General features: G+C 40.2%; 1 protein-coding gene across 18 annotated transcripts in view; it reads right to left on the bottom strand.

The window, feature by feature from the left end:
• LOC132774436 (complement factor H-like) overlaps nt 1-13,359 on the bottom strand; it is a 136,405-nt gene that overhangs the window by 94,413 nt on the left and 28,633 nt on the right. For 3 of the 18 annotated variants that reach the window (XM_067467586.1, XM_067467592.1, XM_067467597.1), the window contains exon 3: nt 2,394-2,558. The exons of 13 other annotated variants lie outside the window; for them this stretch is intronic. In XM_067467586.1, coding sequence (XP_067323687.1) covers nt 2,394-2,558 — 165 coding nt within the window. Of the gene's footprint in view, nt 1-2,393; nt 2,559-5,820; nt 5,965-13,359 lie in introns of those variants that run through there. 2 more of the 18 variants (XM_067467589.1, XM_067467593.1) reach the window with 2 other exon arrangements.

The following is a 13,359-nucleotide window of genomic DNA, read 5'->3' as shown; positions in this document are numbered from 1 at the left end:
AGGATCCACTCTGCTCACCCCACATGGAGAGAGGCTAGAAAAGGTGCCCTAAACATAGTCTGCCACTCTTATTTAATCCTGACTGGTCACATGCAGAAGGGTCACCAATTTGTCATTTAAAAAGCTGCTGTAAAAAGAAGCACTGTTTCTAGGATGGTATTAGGCAGGATCAGACCACCCTAATTATTGTTTACTTCAGGTAAGCAATGTTCCCTTTGATCCTAAAAGTCACTGTCCACACCTATTTCCCCTTATAAAGCTCAAAATCATAACTTGGGCCATGGTAAAGAAACAGGAGAAGCATCTTTTCCTTAGAGTTGAATTGGTTCTACTGAAGATGGCGCTAGATAAAAAGATTCCATATGGCTTCCAAAATGCTTTATCTCATCTGGTTCCAAATAATCTTCTAATCTTGAAGCAAAAGGAAGGAGACAGTAGAACTCCTTTCCTGTTATTGTTCCATTTTGCTCCCTTACAGTGAAGGGAGAGCAAAGTAGTTCCGCGAGGACTCCTTGTGGGCATGTACATAAATACGTTCCTCCTCATTCCCTCATCATCACTGACCCACCCACCGCTCTGACAGTGTATTTTTACAAGGATCACAGTTAAGGAGCTGGGTAGGAATTCCTCCCCCCCCCCCAATGCTCTAGGGTTGTTGTTGTTTTTGTTTGTTTTGTTTTTGCCTACCCTGCCTACCCAGAGAGGGGATGCCATGACAAACTGGGTGTGTGGGTACTAAATAGGTTTTCATGCAAGTAAGGATAAGGATAGGTACATGTCAGTGTGCACCATGGCATCCCCTCTCTGGTAGAGGCTACGAAGGGGAAACATCATCCATTATTAAAGGAATTGAGGTGAGGGTGAGCAGAAGTGGCTTTAACCAAAGATAGTCATGGAATGAATTCTCCACTCATTTCCTTGAAGGGTCACCTTGGGAACAACATTGGGTGGCATAGGGAGAAAGTAGTGTCTAGCCATTGTTGGAGGTTGAGGTGGCCTCTGATGGTCACTGCCTCACTTTATTGCACACCAAATTAAAATGTAAGTTCATGTTCATGTTCAAGATCATGTTCAAGTACATGTTTTCTGCCCTGAATTGGCTGGTAGATCATACAGAGATTGATTGGTAACATATAATAAAAGTTTAACCCACACAATGGTGTTGTATCCTGATTTCACTGGTGGGAGAGCAAATAATTTTCGAAGAGTCCACTAAACACTCAGATCAAATGTGCTGAAAAAAATCCAAGCCTTCTGAAATCACAAGCTAGATTCAGAAATATTTTCCCGAATTCTCACTTTTTCTCTCAAGAGAAGTGAATGTTTCTCCATAGGTATAGTGCACATAACTAAATACTAATAAAATGATGTATAGTTTGTGGGGAGTACAACCGCATTTCTCCCAGGAAAGTGGAAAAAACATGACTATTTCATACCACTAGTGACACTATCTGCTGTGCTCCCATAGGGAAGATGAGCTAGACTTGTGCAGTGTCTCATTTACTCTGTGTATCTCTTCCCATTTACGACGACTACTACTATTACTACTAGTAGGAGTAATAATAATTATAACAACAACAACAAGTTTATTTGTATCCCCCCACCATTTCCCAAAAGAAACTCAAAGTGGCTTACGAAAGCACATAGTAGTGCAGCAGGTACAATAAAATACGCAAACATTTATAAAACAATAACAATGTCAAGAACATAAAACAGATATACATAAATATAAACCCCCTACTAATTTAAATATTCAATAAAGATGCAGCAAAAGCCACGGATTAAAATTGGCCATAACAATTTCAGTCACATAAAGTGCTGGAGTCAAACAATTCACTTGGTCCTCAAGTTTTAACCGATGTTTAACCATGTTCAAAGACCTGCTTGAAGAGCCATGTTTTCAAGGTTTTCTGCAAACATTGGAGTGTGAGGGCTAGCCTAATTTCTCTGGAGAGGGTGTTCCAAAGCTGAGGGGGCACCACTGAGAAGGTTCTCTCTCTTGTCCCCACCCACACTTGAGACGGAGGTGGGACTGAAAGGAGGGCCTTCCTGACAGAGCCCATACCAGTTCACAGGGGAATATGTGGTCTCAAAAATACGTTGGACCTGAACCATCTAGGGCTTTGTAGGTAATAACTTGCACTTTGGATTGGGACCGGAAACTTGTCGGCAGCCAGTGGAGCTGCTTTTATAGGGGCGTAGTATGCTCCTTTTCCTGCATGATGCAAGTGTCTATTTTACGTAGGCAAATGGAAGAAGATACTGGATGGAATAGAAAAGGGAAACAAGAGGCAGTTAAAGAATTTGCCTTGACCTTACGCATGCCTGAAACATCATTCCTCTGGAAAATATAGTTATCTATGTTCTAAAACTGCAAAGAGAAAGATACTTACGTATACATGCTGGAGGAGGTTGCCAGCCACGAGCAGTGCAGAAAGAGGTATCAGTGTTATGATATCCTTCATCACAGGATGTATCAATTGAGTCTTGATATTGGTAAAGCAATTGCTTTGGTCGAATGTTCCCATTATCGATTTGTGGTTGTCGGCATACAATAGCTATATAATGAAACATAAATACACTTGACACTTGACCAATAAACAAGTTAGGAACTTGTTTCTCTGTTAATCCTCACTTATTAGAGGCCATATTCTTACTGTGCCTCTTGTGGGAAATTAAAATATTTCATTTTATGGTTCTTGGAGTAGAATAGATAAAAAGGTATTCAGCCGTTAAGAATGCAAACGGAACTGAAGAGAAACTGAAATCACATGCTAGATTCAGTCTAAATCAGAGTTAGTCAGCTTTTAGTCTGTGCTGTATTCCTTTCTCAAAACAAAGCTTTGTGAGTCCTTGTGGAACTATCAATGGAATCCTTATTCCTCAATTTGAATCCATTGCTTCACTGTGCCCTAGTCTCCAGAGCACCAGAAAACAAGTTCACTTCCTCTTCAATGTGACGTAATTTCAAATATTTAAAAATGACTGTCATGTTCGCTCTCAGCCCTCTTTTCTCCAAGTGAAACATACACAGTTCCCTCAACCCTCAACTATTCCTCAAAGTCTTGATTTTCAAACCTTTCATCATTTTGGTGGCCCTTCTATCATCTGAAGAGAAATGAATCGAGTCCTGGCTCTCACTTCTTATAGAGATTATTTGAATTTATTTCCATGAATTCTTTTTTTTGCTTGACTTAAGAGAGAGCTTGATGCTCCTTCAAAATTATTGATTTGAATTTATTTAGAATATTTTATTTTGCTAGCCTCTGATACGGCCCATTTCTATTTAGAATTATAAAAAGGTTATTCATCACCATTATGCTTATGTGAATCATATTAGATTCAGAGGACACAAAACCAGAGACAGAAAATGCCTGTCCATCAATTAAGTAGCTGGTAAGCATCCTTGGATACTTATTGCTTCCATTGGTAAGTATGATGAGGTCATATGAATAGTGATGGAGGTAAGACTTGATGATACATCTTAAAAGCATAAATATGAGCAATATTAAATAATGGAACAAATTGGAGGTGATTGAAACATAGGTACTAAGGGTTTGGGGACATCAAGTTCCTTTTAATTTAAGATTTCCATTTTAGTTGGGATTAACAATTTAGTGCATTCCAATATGCATACTTACAAAAAGATGTAAGAATGTTTGGTTTCTAACCCAATACATTTAGAAGGGATAATTGAAACTTTGCATGGCCATACACAAAGCATCACAAATGAGGAATAAATGTAGAGAACTATTTCAGTTGACTCGGGATGTAATTAGTAGGCCTGGGTAACAACGGAAAATTTTGTTTCTAAAATCGATTTGTAATTGGGGGGTTTTTTTGTTTCGATATTTAAAATAATTACAAAATTTTCCCTTTAAAAAGATCGGTATTTACGAAATTTCGTAAATATTTACGAATCGATTCGTTAAGATGGCGCCCGCGTTGGCGCATGCACAAAGCATTTACGAAATTTCGTTATTTGTATGCATCGCTAATAACGAATCGATTCGTTAAGATGGCGCACCGCGTTAGCGCATGCGCAAAGCATTTACGAAATTTCGTTATTCATGCTAATTGCGCTGTATTATATTAAATATAGCACTTTGTGTTGGCAAAAGGAGCGCACTGGTTGGAACTACACAAATAATGAGCGAGCACTGTATTATATAGCACTTTGTGTTGGCAAAAGGAGCGCACTGGTTGGAACTACACAAATAATGAGTGAGCACTGTATTATAGCACTTTCTGTTGGCAAAAGGAGCGCACTGGTTGGAACTTCACAAATGACAAACGCACACACAGGCACACAAGATTCTTTTCTTTTTTTAGAATATTTTTTGATTTTTTTTAAGAATAAAAGAAAGGTATTTTTCAAAAATATTTAAAAATGGAAACTTAACCAAATACTCTCCCTGCTGTGGAGCCAACAGCCACAAGACAGGGGGAAACACACACACACAGGCTCACAAGATTCTTTCCTTTTTTAAGAATATTTTTTGATTTTTTTAAGAATAAAAGAAAGGTATTTTTCAAAAATATTTAAAAATGGAAAATTAACAAAATGCTCTCCCCGCTGTGGAGCCAACAGCCACAAGACAGGGGGAAACACACACACACAGGCTCACAAGATTCTTTCCTTTTTTAAGAATATTTTTTGATTTTTTTAAGAATAAAAGAAAGGTATTTTTCAAAAATATTTAAAAATGGAAAATTAACAAATTAACAAAAACCGCCCTCGCTCTCCCAACAACAGAATTAAGGAATTAAGGAATCAATGCAAGGAAATCCAGCTTAGCCAGCCAACCAAGCCAATGCAAGCCAATGCAAGCCAATGCAAGCCGCCCTCCCGGACCTCCCTTCTCCCTCGCCTCCGCAACAATGAGCAAAGAGGCCACGCGGAGCCGCTTTTAAAGGGCTTCCCGGCCAATCAAAATCAGCCACGGTGCACTGCTTGGGTGCTTGGGAGCGCCGGATTGGCTCCCAGGCACCAGCATCCTCCATCCCATTTCCGAAACGGGCGGAAGCTCGTAAAAAGGATGGAGGATGCCGTTTCGTTATTGAAAAACCCTTCCGGGTTTGAAAAAATGTTTTGTATTCATTTCGTAATTGCTAAAAATAACGAATATTTAACGAATTACAAAATTAACGAACGAAACCGCCCAGGCCTAGTAATTAGCTTACAAGTCAGGCCATACTAAAAAGGAACAAATTATCTGAATTAAAAACAAAAAAAACTCTGAAAAAGGTATGCTTTGCTCCTTAAATGCCCATCACACCGACTTAGCTACCAAATCTATTCACCACTCTTAACATGGAATTTTTTGTGCATAGAAAAGCATTTTCTGCACATAAATTAATGTGACTACAGTGAAATAATATTTTCCACACCTTTTTTGTTTTTGTTTTTCCAGCTTTTTTTCTGCGCAAATGCACAGAATAACTCCTGAACTGCAAATACTTATTTAAAAGGTCTTTTTTTGCAGTGGGAAGAAAACTGCTGGAATTATTCATTCCTATCTTTGAGAAGAATAGAAAGGGGAGTCAACTGCATTGTCAGTAAAATGCTTGTGATGTTTTCATAGCTATTAAAGGTGGAGTGAAAGGTTAAAACAGTGAAAAGACATGCATTTTTGAAGGAATCAATTAAATTCCACTGGCTTTATTGAAAAGTAATGTTTTAACTTAATGTTGGAAAATTCAATATAAAATTGAATTAATTCTTTTTACTAGAAGCCTGGTAAAAGCAACATTTCTATAATGAATACCTCAACGATTTCCTCTTTAAATGGACTATTCCCATTTCTCTTCATAACTTACCATCTTGGGAAATGCAGCACATCCATTGAAGAAACAGGGCAATACAGACCAGCCAGTTCCTCATAGTCCTGAAGGGAGTTCCCAGATCTGCCAAACAAGATCTTCTCTTTCAACTACACATACACTCCAAAGGTCTTTGATGTTATTGTATCTTCTAACCTGATGTAATTGGTTATTTGCTGTTGTTTTTGGCAACCTGACCATGATGTTACTGGAACTGCGATCACAAGCTTGATATGTGATGACGAAACTTCCAGTAAAGTTGCTGAATTTTGTGGTGCAGTTCAGGAATCAATGATCAAAGTGCTATTCCAACAATTGATATTATATTACCACCTGGACATAAAAAGAACTAAGCTTGCCTACCAAACACACTAACTTATGAATAGCTTCTTTTGCTGTGCATCAGCAGTCTTGAAATCATGGGAGAACAGCAGCTGGTGACTTCTAAAGGAAGATTGATTCTACTCCAAGTTATAAACCCACGTAGAAAGGTGGTGAGCCTACATATGGCTGAGGGTTCTGCACTTTGAATAGGGATTTTGGATTATAACTTAGAATAGATGAACTGCTCCACTGATATGAAAGCTATCATTCAATACAATTCAATAAGCAAGTGATCAGGGGCAATTTTTGTCCTTGGGATGAAATATTATCCCCCCCCCCCCACACACACACACACACACACCCCAAATTCCGCAGATAAAATTTGACCTAATTGTAGTGGAATCAACCCTCGTGATAGTATGGCATTTTTTTTAATCACAATTGATGGAAGCAGGTTTATTTATTTATTTTATTTACAGTTCTTATATTCCACCCTTCTCACCCCACAGGGGACTCAGGGCGGATTACAGTAAACACATATATGGCAAACATTAAATGCCAGTTTGACAAACAACATTTAACAGACAAATACACTGAGGCTATTTAACTTTTTTCTGGCCGCCAGGGGAGCTGCTGCTTTTCATCGTCCATCAACGACACCAATGAAGTTCTTCCCCCTTCCACATTCCCCAGAGTCTTTTTTCTTTATGGCCTCATAAATTAGTTAAATTTAGCCTCCCACACAAGGTGGTACCTTATTTTCCTACTTGACAGATGCAACTGTCTTTCAGGTTGCAAAGGTCGACAACAGGCTACACAATGGCTGGACACCCACTCCAGCCCAGGCTGGCTTTGAACTCATGACCTTTTGGTCAGAGTGATCTTAATGCAGCTGACACTCAGCCAGCTGCGCCACAATCCCGGTTGTCTTTTGATCTGCCCACTCCACTTCTGAGTCTGTTCAGGGACTTCCAAGTTGCCCATTCTTGGTTTGCGCCTGGAGGAAGACCCTCTTGGGAGGCCATCCAATTGGGATTTCCTGGTTTAGCTGCCCAGAGGGATACTCTTTCTGTTGCTGGGGGAATGTTAAGAGAAGTAGGAATAATGGACTCTGGAGTCGCTGGTAAAAAAGCTGGTTTCAACTTTACTAAAGCAGTTCCAAAACACAACATACACCATAACGAGCAGACGTGAAGTACACAGAACAAAGGAAGTAGGAAATGAAAACAAAACTGCAGCTGGCTAGGAGTTATCGGACTTTCCCTAAAACTTCTCACAGCTAGAGACTCAGGGTCACATTCTCACAGTCTTCTGTGTAAACATACATCCTGGCAATGCAATCCTATTGTAACCACATTTCTACTACATGAAATTACATTTAAACATACATCATACATGAAAATATACACTGACAAAGTGGTGGTCTCCAATAATTCCCATTCCCCTTTGCTGCTCTTGTGTCACTCTGAAGGAACTTTTCCAGACATCACTTAACACTTTCCCTGAAGCAGGCATGTAGCCGGGGGGGGGGGGGGGGGCTTGAGGGGCTTCAGCCCCCCCCCCCCGAAATTCTCATGGTGGTTCACGAAAAAGCCTTACTGGTGCATTATTTAAACTGTTATGTTTATTCATATCATGATCTGATCACCATATTCAATATATCCCATATGCATGGGGATATATTGGGGTAAAGATACAAAAGGTTTGCTAGGGTAGACCCTCTTCCACTCAGACTCAGCCCCACCCCCAAAACTCACCCCCCCCAAAATCCCCCCTGAAAAAAACTCAGCCCCCCCCCCCCCAAATTGAAATCCTGGCTACGGGCCTGCCCTGAAGGAATTAGGGGAATCATCCTTTTTGCAATGTGAGCATCACTCAGCAGCATACCATGAAATCAATGTAATTTCACCTTTATAACAGCCTGCAAAAAAATAAGCGGAAGCGTAAAGTCTTTCTCCATACCTATACATACTGGCAATTATGTCCAATTACCATTCACACAATGTACTTCCGGTGATCCTCTCATCACATAGAATCTTTGGCATTTGTATGTCACAATTTCACCTGCTGAATAATCTGCTTTAAGAAGCTCCAAAATATCTCCATGTTGAATGGCAGGTGGGCGACCACAGGCATGTAGCCAGGGGGGGATCGGGGGGCTTCAGCCCCCCTGAAATTCTCATGGTGGTTCGTGAAAAGGCCTTACTGGTGCATTATTTAAACTGTTATGTTTATTCATATCATGATCTGATAACCATATTCAATATATCCCATATGCATAAGGTTATTGGGGTAATGATACAAAAGGTTTGCTAGGCTAGACCCTCTTTCACTCAGACTCAGCCCCCCCAAAACTCAGCCCCCCCCCCGAACCCCCCTGAAAAAAATTCATCCTCCCCCCCCCCCTCCGAAATGAAATCCTGGCTACGGGCCTGGGCGACCACATTGCATTTCAAGATCTACAATGCTATATTTGATTATGGAATAATTTTATTATAGTATTCCTATACATCCTGGTGAAGTAGTACAATGTCTAATCTGGGGATCAAAAGAAATGATATACCAGAAAGCAAATATTTATCCATTACTAACAGCCAAAATATACTGTCATTTTCTGCGCTCCTTTTTTTCAGACAAAGAAATGGAAAGAACAGATCCTAGATTATACACCTGGAAATATTTTAAAAAGATGAATAGCAGCTGCAATGGGAGGGGGTAACGAGGGGAAAAGGTGTGATGGGAGCAATTATTGTAGGCATTGTTCTGAAGTAAATGTGTTTTATGTATACATAGAGAGAGAGAGAGAGTGATAGAGAGAGAGAGAGAGAGATGGATAGAGAGATGGATGGATAGAGAGATCGATAGATAGATGATAGATAGATAGATAGATAGATAGAGATGGATGGATGGATGGATGGATGGATAGTAGGCTTGTTTGATTTTAAAAAATGGTTCAAAACTCATTTTGGATGTAGGGGGCGCCGGTGGTTCGATTCTAAAGTTAATTTCGATTTTCACAGAAAAAAGTTCAAAACTTTTCGAACCTTCCGAGACTTCCAAATCATTTTGTTAATAGTTTGAAAGTGTTATTTCCTGTTTCATTGCGTGGTCTTTACTTTGAAAGTAGTTGTTTTACTCCAGGAGCAGAGAAAAGCAAGCAGAGGAAATTTGCAAATTCATGCTCCTCCCGTTTCTAACTCGCTTCTCTAGGGTTTAAAACTGGCTGGCTTTTCTGGCTTGAGACAGAAGCGGAGCAAATTCATGCTTCTCCCATTTATAACTCATTTCTTTGGCTTGAGCAGAGGCCAGGGACCAGAAGCCAGGGAGAGAGGGGGGAGGGCTGAATCATTGAATCATGTCCTACTCATTTCATGAGTCATAACAAAAAATGGCAAAAAACCTTGCCATTTTCTGCTTCCCTGGAGACTAGTATGCGGAACAATGGCTTCAAGTTACGGGAAGGGCAAAGGGACTTCCTGGTTTTCTTAAAAAATTCAAAATCGCTTCAAAAACGATTTTTCTTGACTTTATGTAAATAACGAAGATTCCAACTAGACCTAACCATGTCTAATAGATTTGGGGACGGCGATGTAGGGGAAGCAATCATATGAAGGATTTTTATTTGATCTTGATTAAATATATAATTTCTGCAATACGATTGTTTAAAAAATAAAGTTTTTTAACCAACCAGGGGTTAAATATTTGTATAAGCATATTAGCAAATTGAACAGCGGAAGCTGAGATATGTCAACTCAGACATGAATTCCGATGCTTATCTCCAATAAGTATGCATGTTTCAAGCCTAAATTATACTGTGGTTGTTTTGCAGCAGTAAAGAAAATCACTTTTGCAAATTGGTACTTTATATTTCATTTTTCAAAATACACAAACATCTTACAAAGAAAAGTATCTATTTAATAGGGCTGGGCAACCACGGAAAGATTTGTTTCTAAACGCGATTCGTTTTTAGGGGGTTTTTGCGTTTCGATTTTTAAAAGAATTCCGAAATTTTCCTTTAAAAAAGTTCGAAATTTACGAAATTTCGGAAATTACGAAACAATTACGAAATAATTACGAATCGATTCGTTAATGGCAGGCGCGATCGCGCAATACGCTAAAAAAACCCTCTCCCTCTGTTGTTGACTGTTGGTGTGATAATTATATTTCTTTTCACTGATAAAACAAACAGCAACCCTAAAACTTGCACCAGACATCCGGAAATAATAACAAAACAATTTCGAAACAATTTCGAAACGATTTTGAAACAATTACGAAACAATTACGAAACGAATTGGAAAAATTCGTTTCGTTTTTTAGTTGCTCCTGAATGGTTCAATATCGCTTCGTTATAAAAAAATAACGAATTAATAACGAATTACGAAATTAACGAATGAAACCGCCCAGCCCTACTATTTAAGTTATATACAGCTACTGTACTCTTTAGCCTGTTAAACTCTGTTTTGCCTCTAGGCACTGTTCTTGTCCTGTCTCCCCTTCTCTCTACATTCTGAAGAAATTGGTTTTTTCCCTTACTGGGGCTCCGTTTGCTGATGTCTCATCTACTGAGAAAACAGTATGAAAAAGATCTTGGAGTCCTCATAGACAACAAGTTAAACATGAGCCAACAATGTCATGCGGCAGCTTAAAAAGCCAGTGGGATTTTGGCCTGTATAAATAGGAGTCTAGCGTCTAGATCCAGGGAAGTCATGCTACCCCTCTATTCTGCCTTTGTCAGACCACACCTACAATACTGTGACCAATTCTGGGCAACACAATTGAAGAGAGATGTTGATAAGCTGGAATGTGTCCAGAGGAGAGTGACTAAAATGATCAAGGGTCTGGAGAACAAGCCCTATGAGGAGTGGCTTAAAGAGTTTGGCATGTTTAGCCTGAAGAAGAGAAGGCTGAGAGGAGACATGATGACCATGTAGAAAGATGTGAGGGGAAGTCATAGGGAGGAGTAAGCAAGCTTGTTTTCTGCTACCCTGGAGACTAGTATGCGGAACAATGGCTTCAAGTTACAGGAAGAGAGATTCCACCTGAATATGAGGAAGAATGTCCCAACTGAGAGCTCTTCAGCAATGGTACTCTCTGCTCCAGACTGTGGTGGAGTCTTTCTTAGGATTTTAAAGAGATGCTAGATGGCCATCTAATGTGATTTTCCTGCTTCTTAGTAGGGGGATAGACTGGATGGCCCACAAGGTCTCTTCTAATGCTATGATTCTATGATTCTACAAATGGCTCTCTGTATGGTATGTTTAGGACTCTGGGGGACTCTGTCTCGGGTCTCCAGGATGCTTCTACTTCTCACCTCATCTCTGCTAGTTGCGCTGATAAGGTTTGTATCATATGTTCCATTGCTAGTACTTTCTCCCTAAGTACTGGGCTTTTGGGGAGAAGAGGTCTCTAACCACTTTTCTGTCTCGATTTCGGGGTGTCTTCTTCCTCAGGGTGATTCTGCTCCTCATTGGGAGCTGGGTGGGGCTCAACGACCTCCCTGGCAGAGTTGGTCCTCGGCATCGCCCTCTACTTTTGATAAGTACAGCTCCAGTGTGGCCACCATCATCTCTCCAGGGGAGATGGTTTCTGTCCAAACGTATCTCCTTCTACATCCCACCTCGGAGTTTAAGATCTGCTAGGGAGGCCCTGCTCTCAGCCCCACCTTTATCACAAGCGAGACTGGTGGGGACAAGAGACAGGGCCTTCTCGGTGGTGGCCCCTCGCCTGTGGAATGCACTCCCGGGGGAGATTAGATCATCAACATCCCTCCTTATTTATTTATTTATTTATTTGGTACACTTGTATACCGCTAATATCTCAGCCTATACGGCGACTCATTGCGGTTTACAGCATATTTAAAACTACAATATTCCAATTTAAAATGTAAAATTAAAATATAAAAATACATACATATACATACATAGTATTGGGCCACCAATACAGACCAGAACATCTCATAATTAAAGTCACAATCCAATTCGTTGTCCGAGATTGCTAATCCATGATCAAAACATCATCACGTCAGGTTAGCCGAAAACTTGCTGGAACATCCAAGTTTTCAGTTTTTTCCGAAATGCCATTAGCGAGGTGGCTGATCTTATTTCAGTAGGGAGGGCATTCCAAAGCCGCGGGGCCACCACAGAAAAGGCCCTATCTCTCGTAGAAGGAAGCTAAAAATCTGGATGTGGGACCAGGCCTTAGGATAACCTGGCAGATGGACAAAGACAACCAATGACGACCAGAGTAGGAAAGGATAATGACAATGCTAGATGGATTACTGACTATGAATTGGCGAGCATTGACCACAAGATGATTTTATTGCTGCTAGTATGTTGTTTGATTGTTTTAATTAGTTATAATTGTTGACATTATATGATAAATTTGTGTATTGTATATTGTATATTGTACTGTATTTTATGAATTGTCAGTCATCGAATTGTGCCTTTTTTGTAAGCCGCCCTGAGTCCCCCCTAGGGGGTTGAGAAGGGCGGGGTAGAAGCACTCCAAATAAATAAATAAAAAATAAATTTTCTCCTCTCCTTCCTTTGATATCTGCATTTTCCCTCTCACCAGGTGTCTGGGAAAGGTTTTTTTAAGAGAACTAGCTTAATGCACGCTTATAGGAAAGTTGTGAAACAAAGGATAGGCTCACAGTGATTTCTGGATACACCAAGTCTTTATTTCATTCCTTTACTGAAGCAAAAGAAAACTTTGTTTTGACGTGTCAGGAGCAACTTTAGAAACTGCAAGTCACTTCTGGTGTGAGAGAATTGGCCGTCTGCAAGGACATTGCCCAGGGGACGCCCCGATGTTTTGATGTGTTACCATTCTTGTGGGATGCTTCTCTCATGTCCCCGCATGAGGAGCTGAAGCTGATATAGGGAGCTCATCCGTGCTCTCCCCGGATTCGAACCTGTGTCCTGTCGGTCTTCAGTCCTGCTGGCACAGGGGTTTAACCCACTGTGCCACCGGGGGCTCAAAAAAAAAGAAAAAGAAAGCTAGTTCTGACATTCTTCTGATTGCACTCAACTTTATAGTATGCTTCTCTTTGGAATGAGGAATAGTAAAGAAAGTTCTTCAATGTCAATTAATTCCAAAAGCAATCAATTTCCTATCCTCTATCTCCACCCCTTCTGGTTTGCGCTTCCAAGTTCTCACAGACTTATGTCTCTATTTCTCTAAACAAATCCCCTCCATATCTGTTGTCCATAA

Source organism: Anolis sagrei, chromosome 4 (genome assembly GCF_037176765.1).
Source record: "Anolis sagrei isolate rAnoSag1 chromosome 4, rAnoSag1.mat, whole genome shotgun sequence".
NCBI classification, from domain to species: Eukaryota; Metazoa; Chordata; class Lepidosauria; order Squamata; family Dactyloidae; genus Anolis; species Anolis sagrei.
This window is presented reverse-complemented; position numbering and strand designations above follow the sequence as displayed.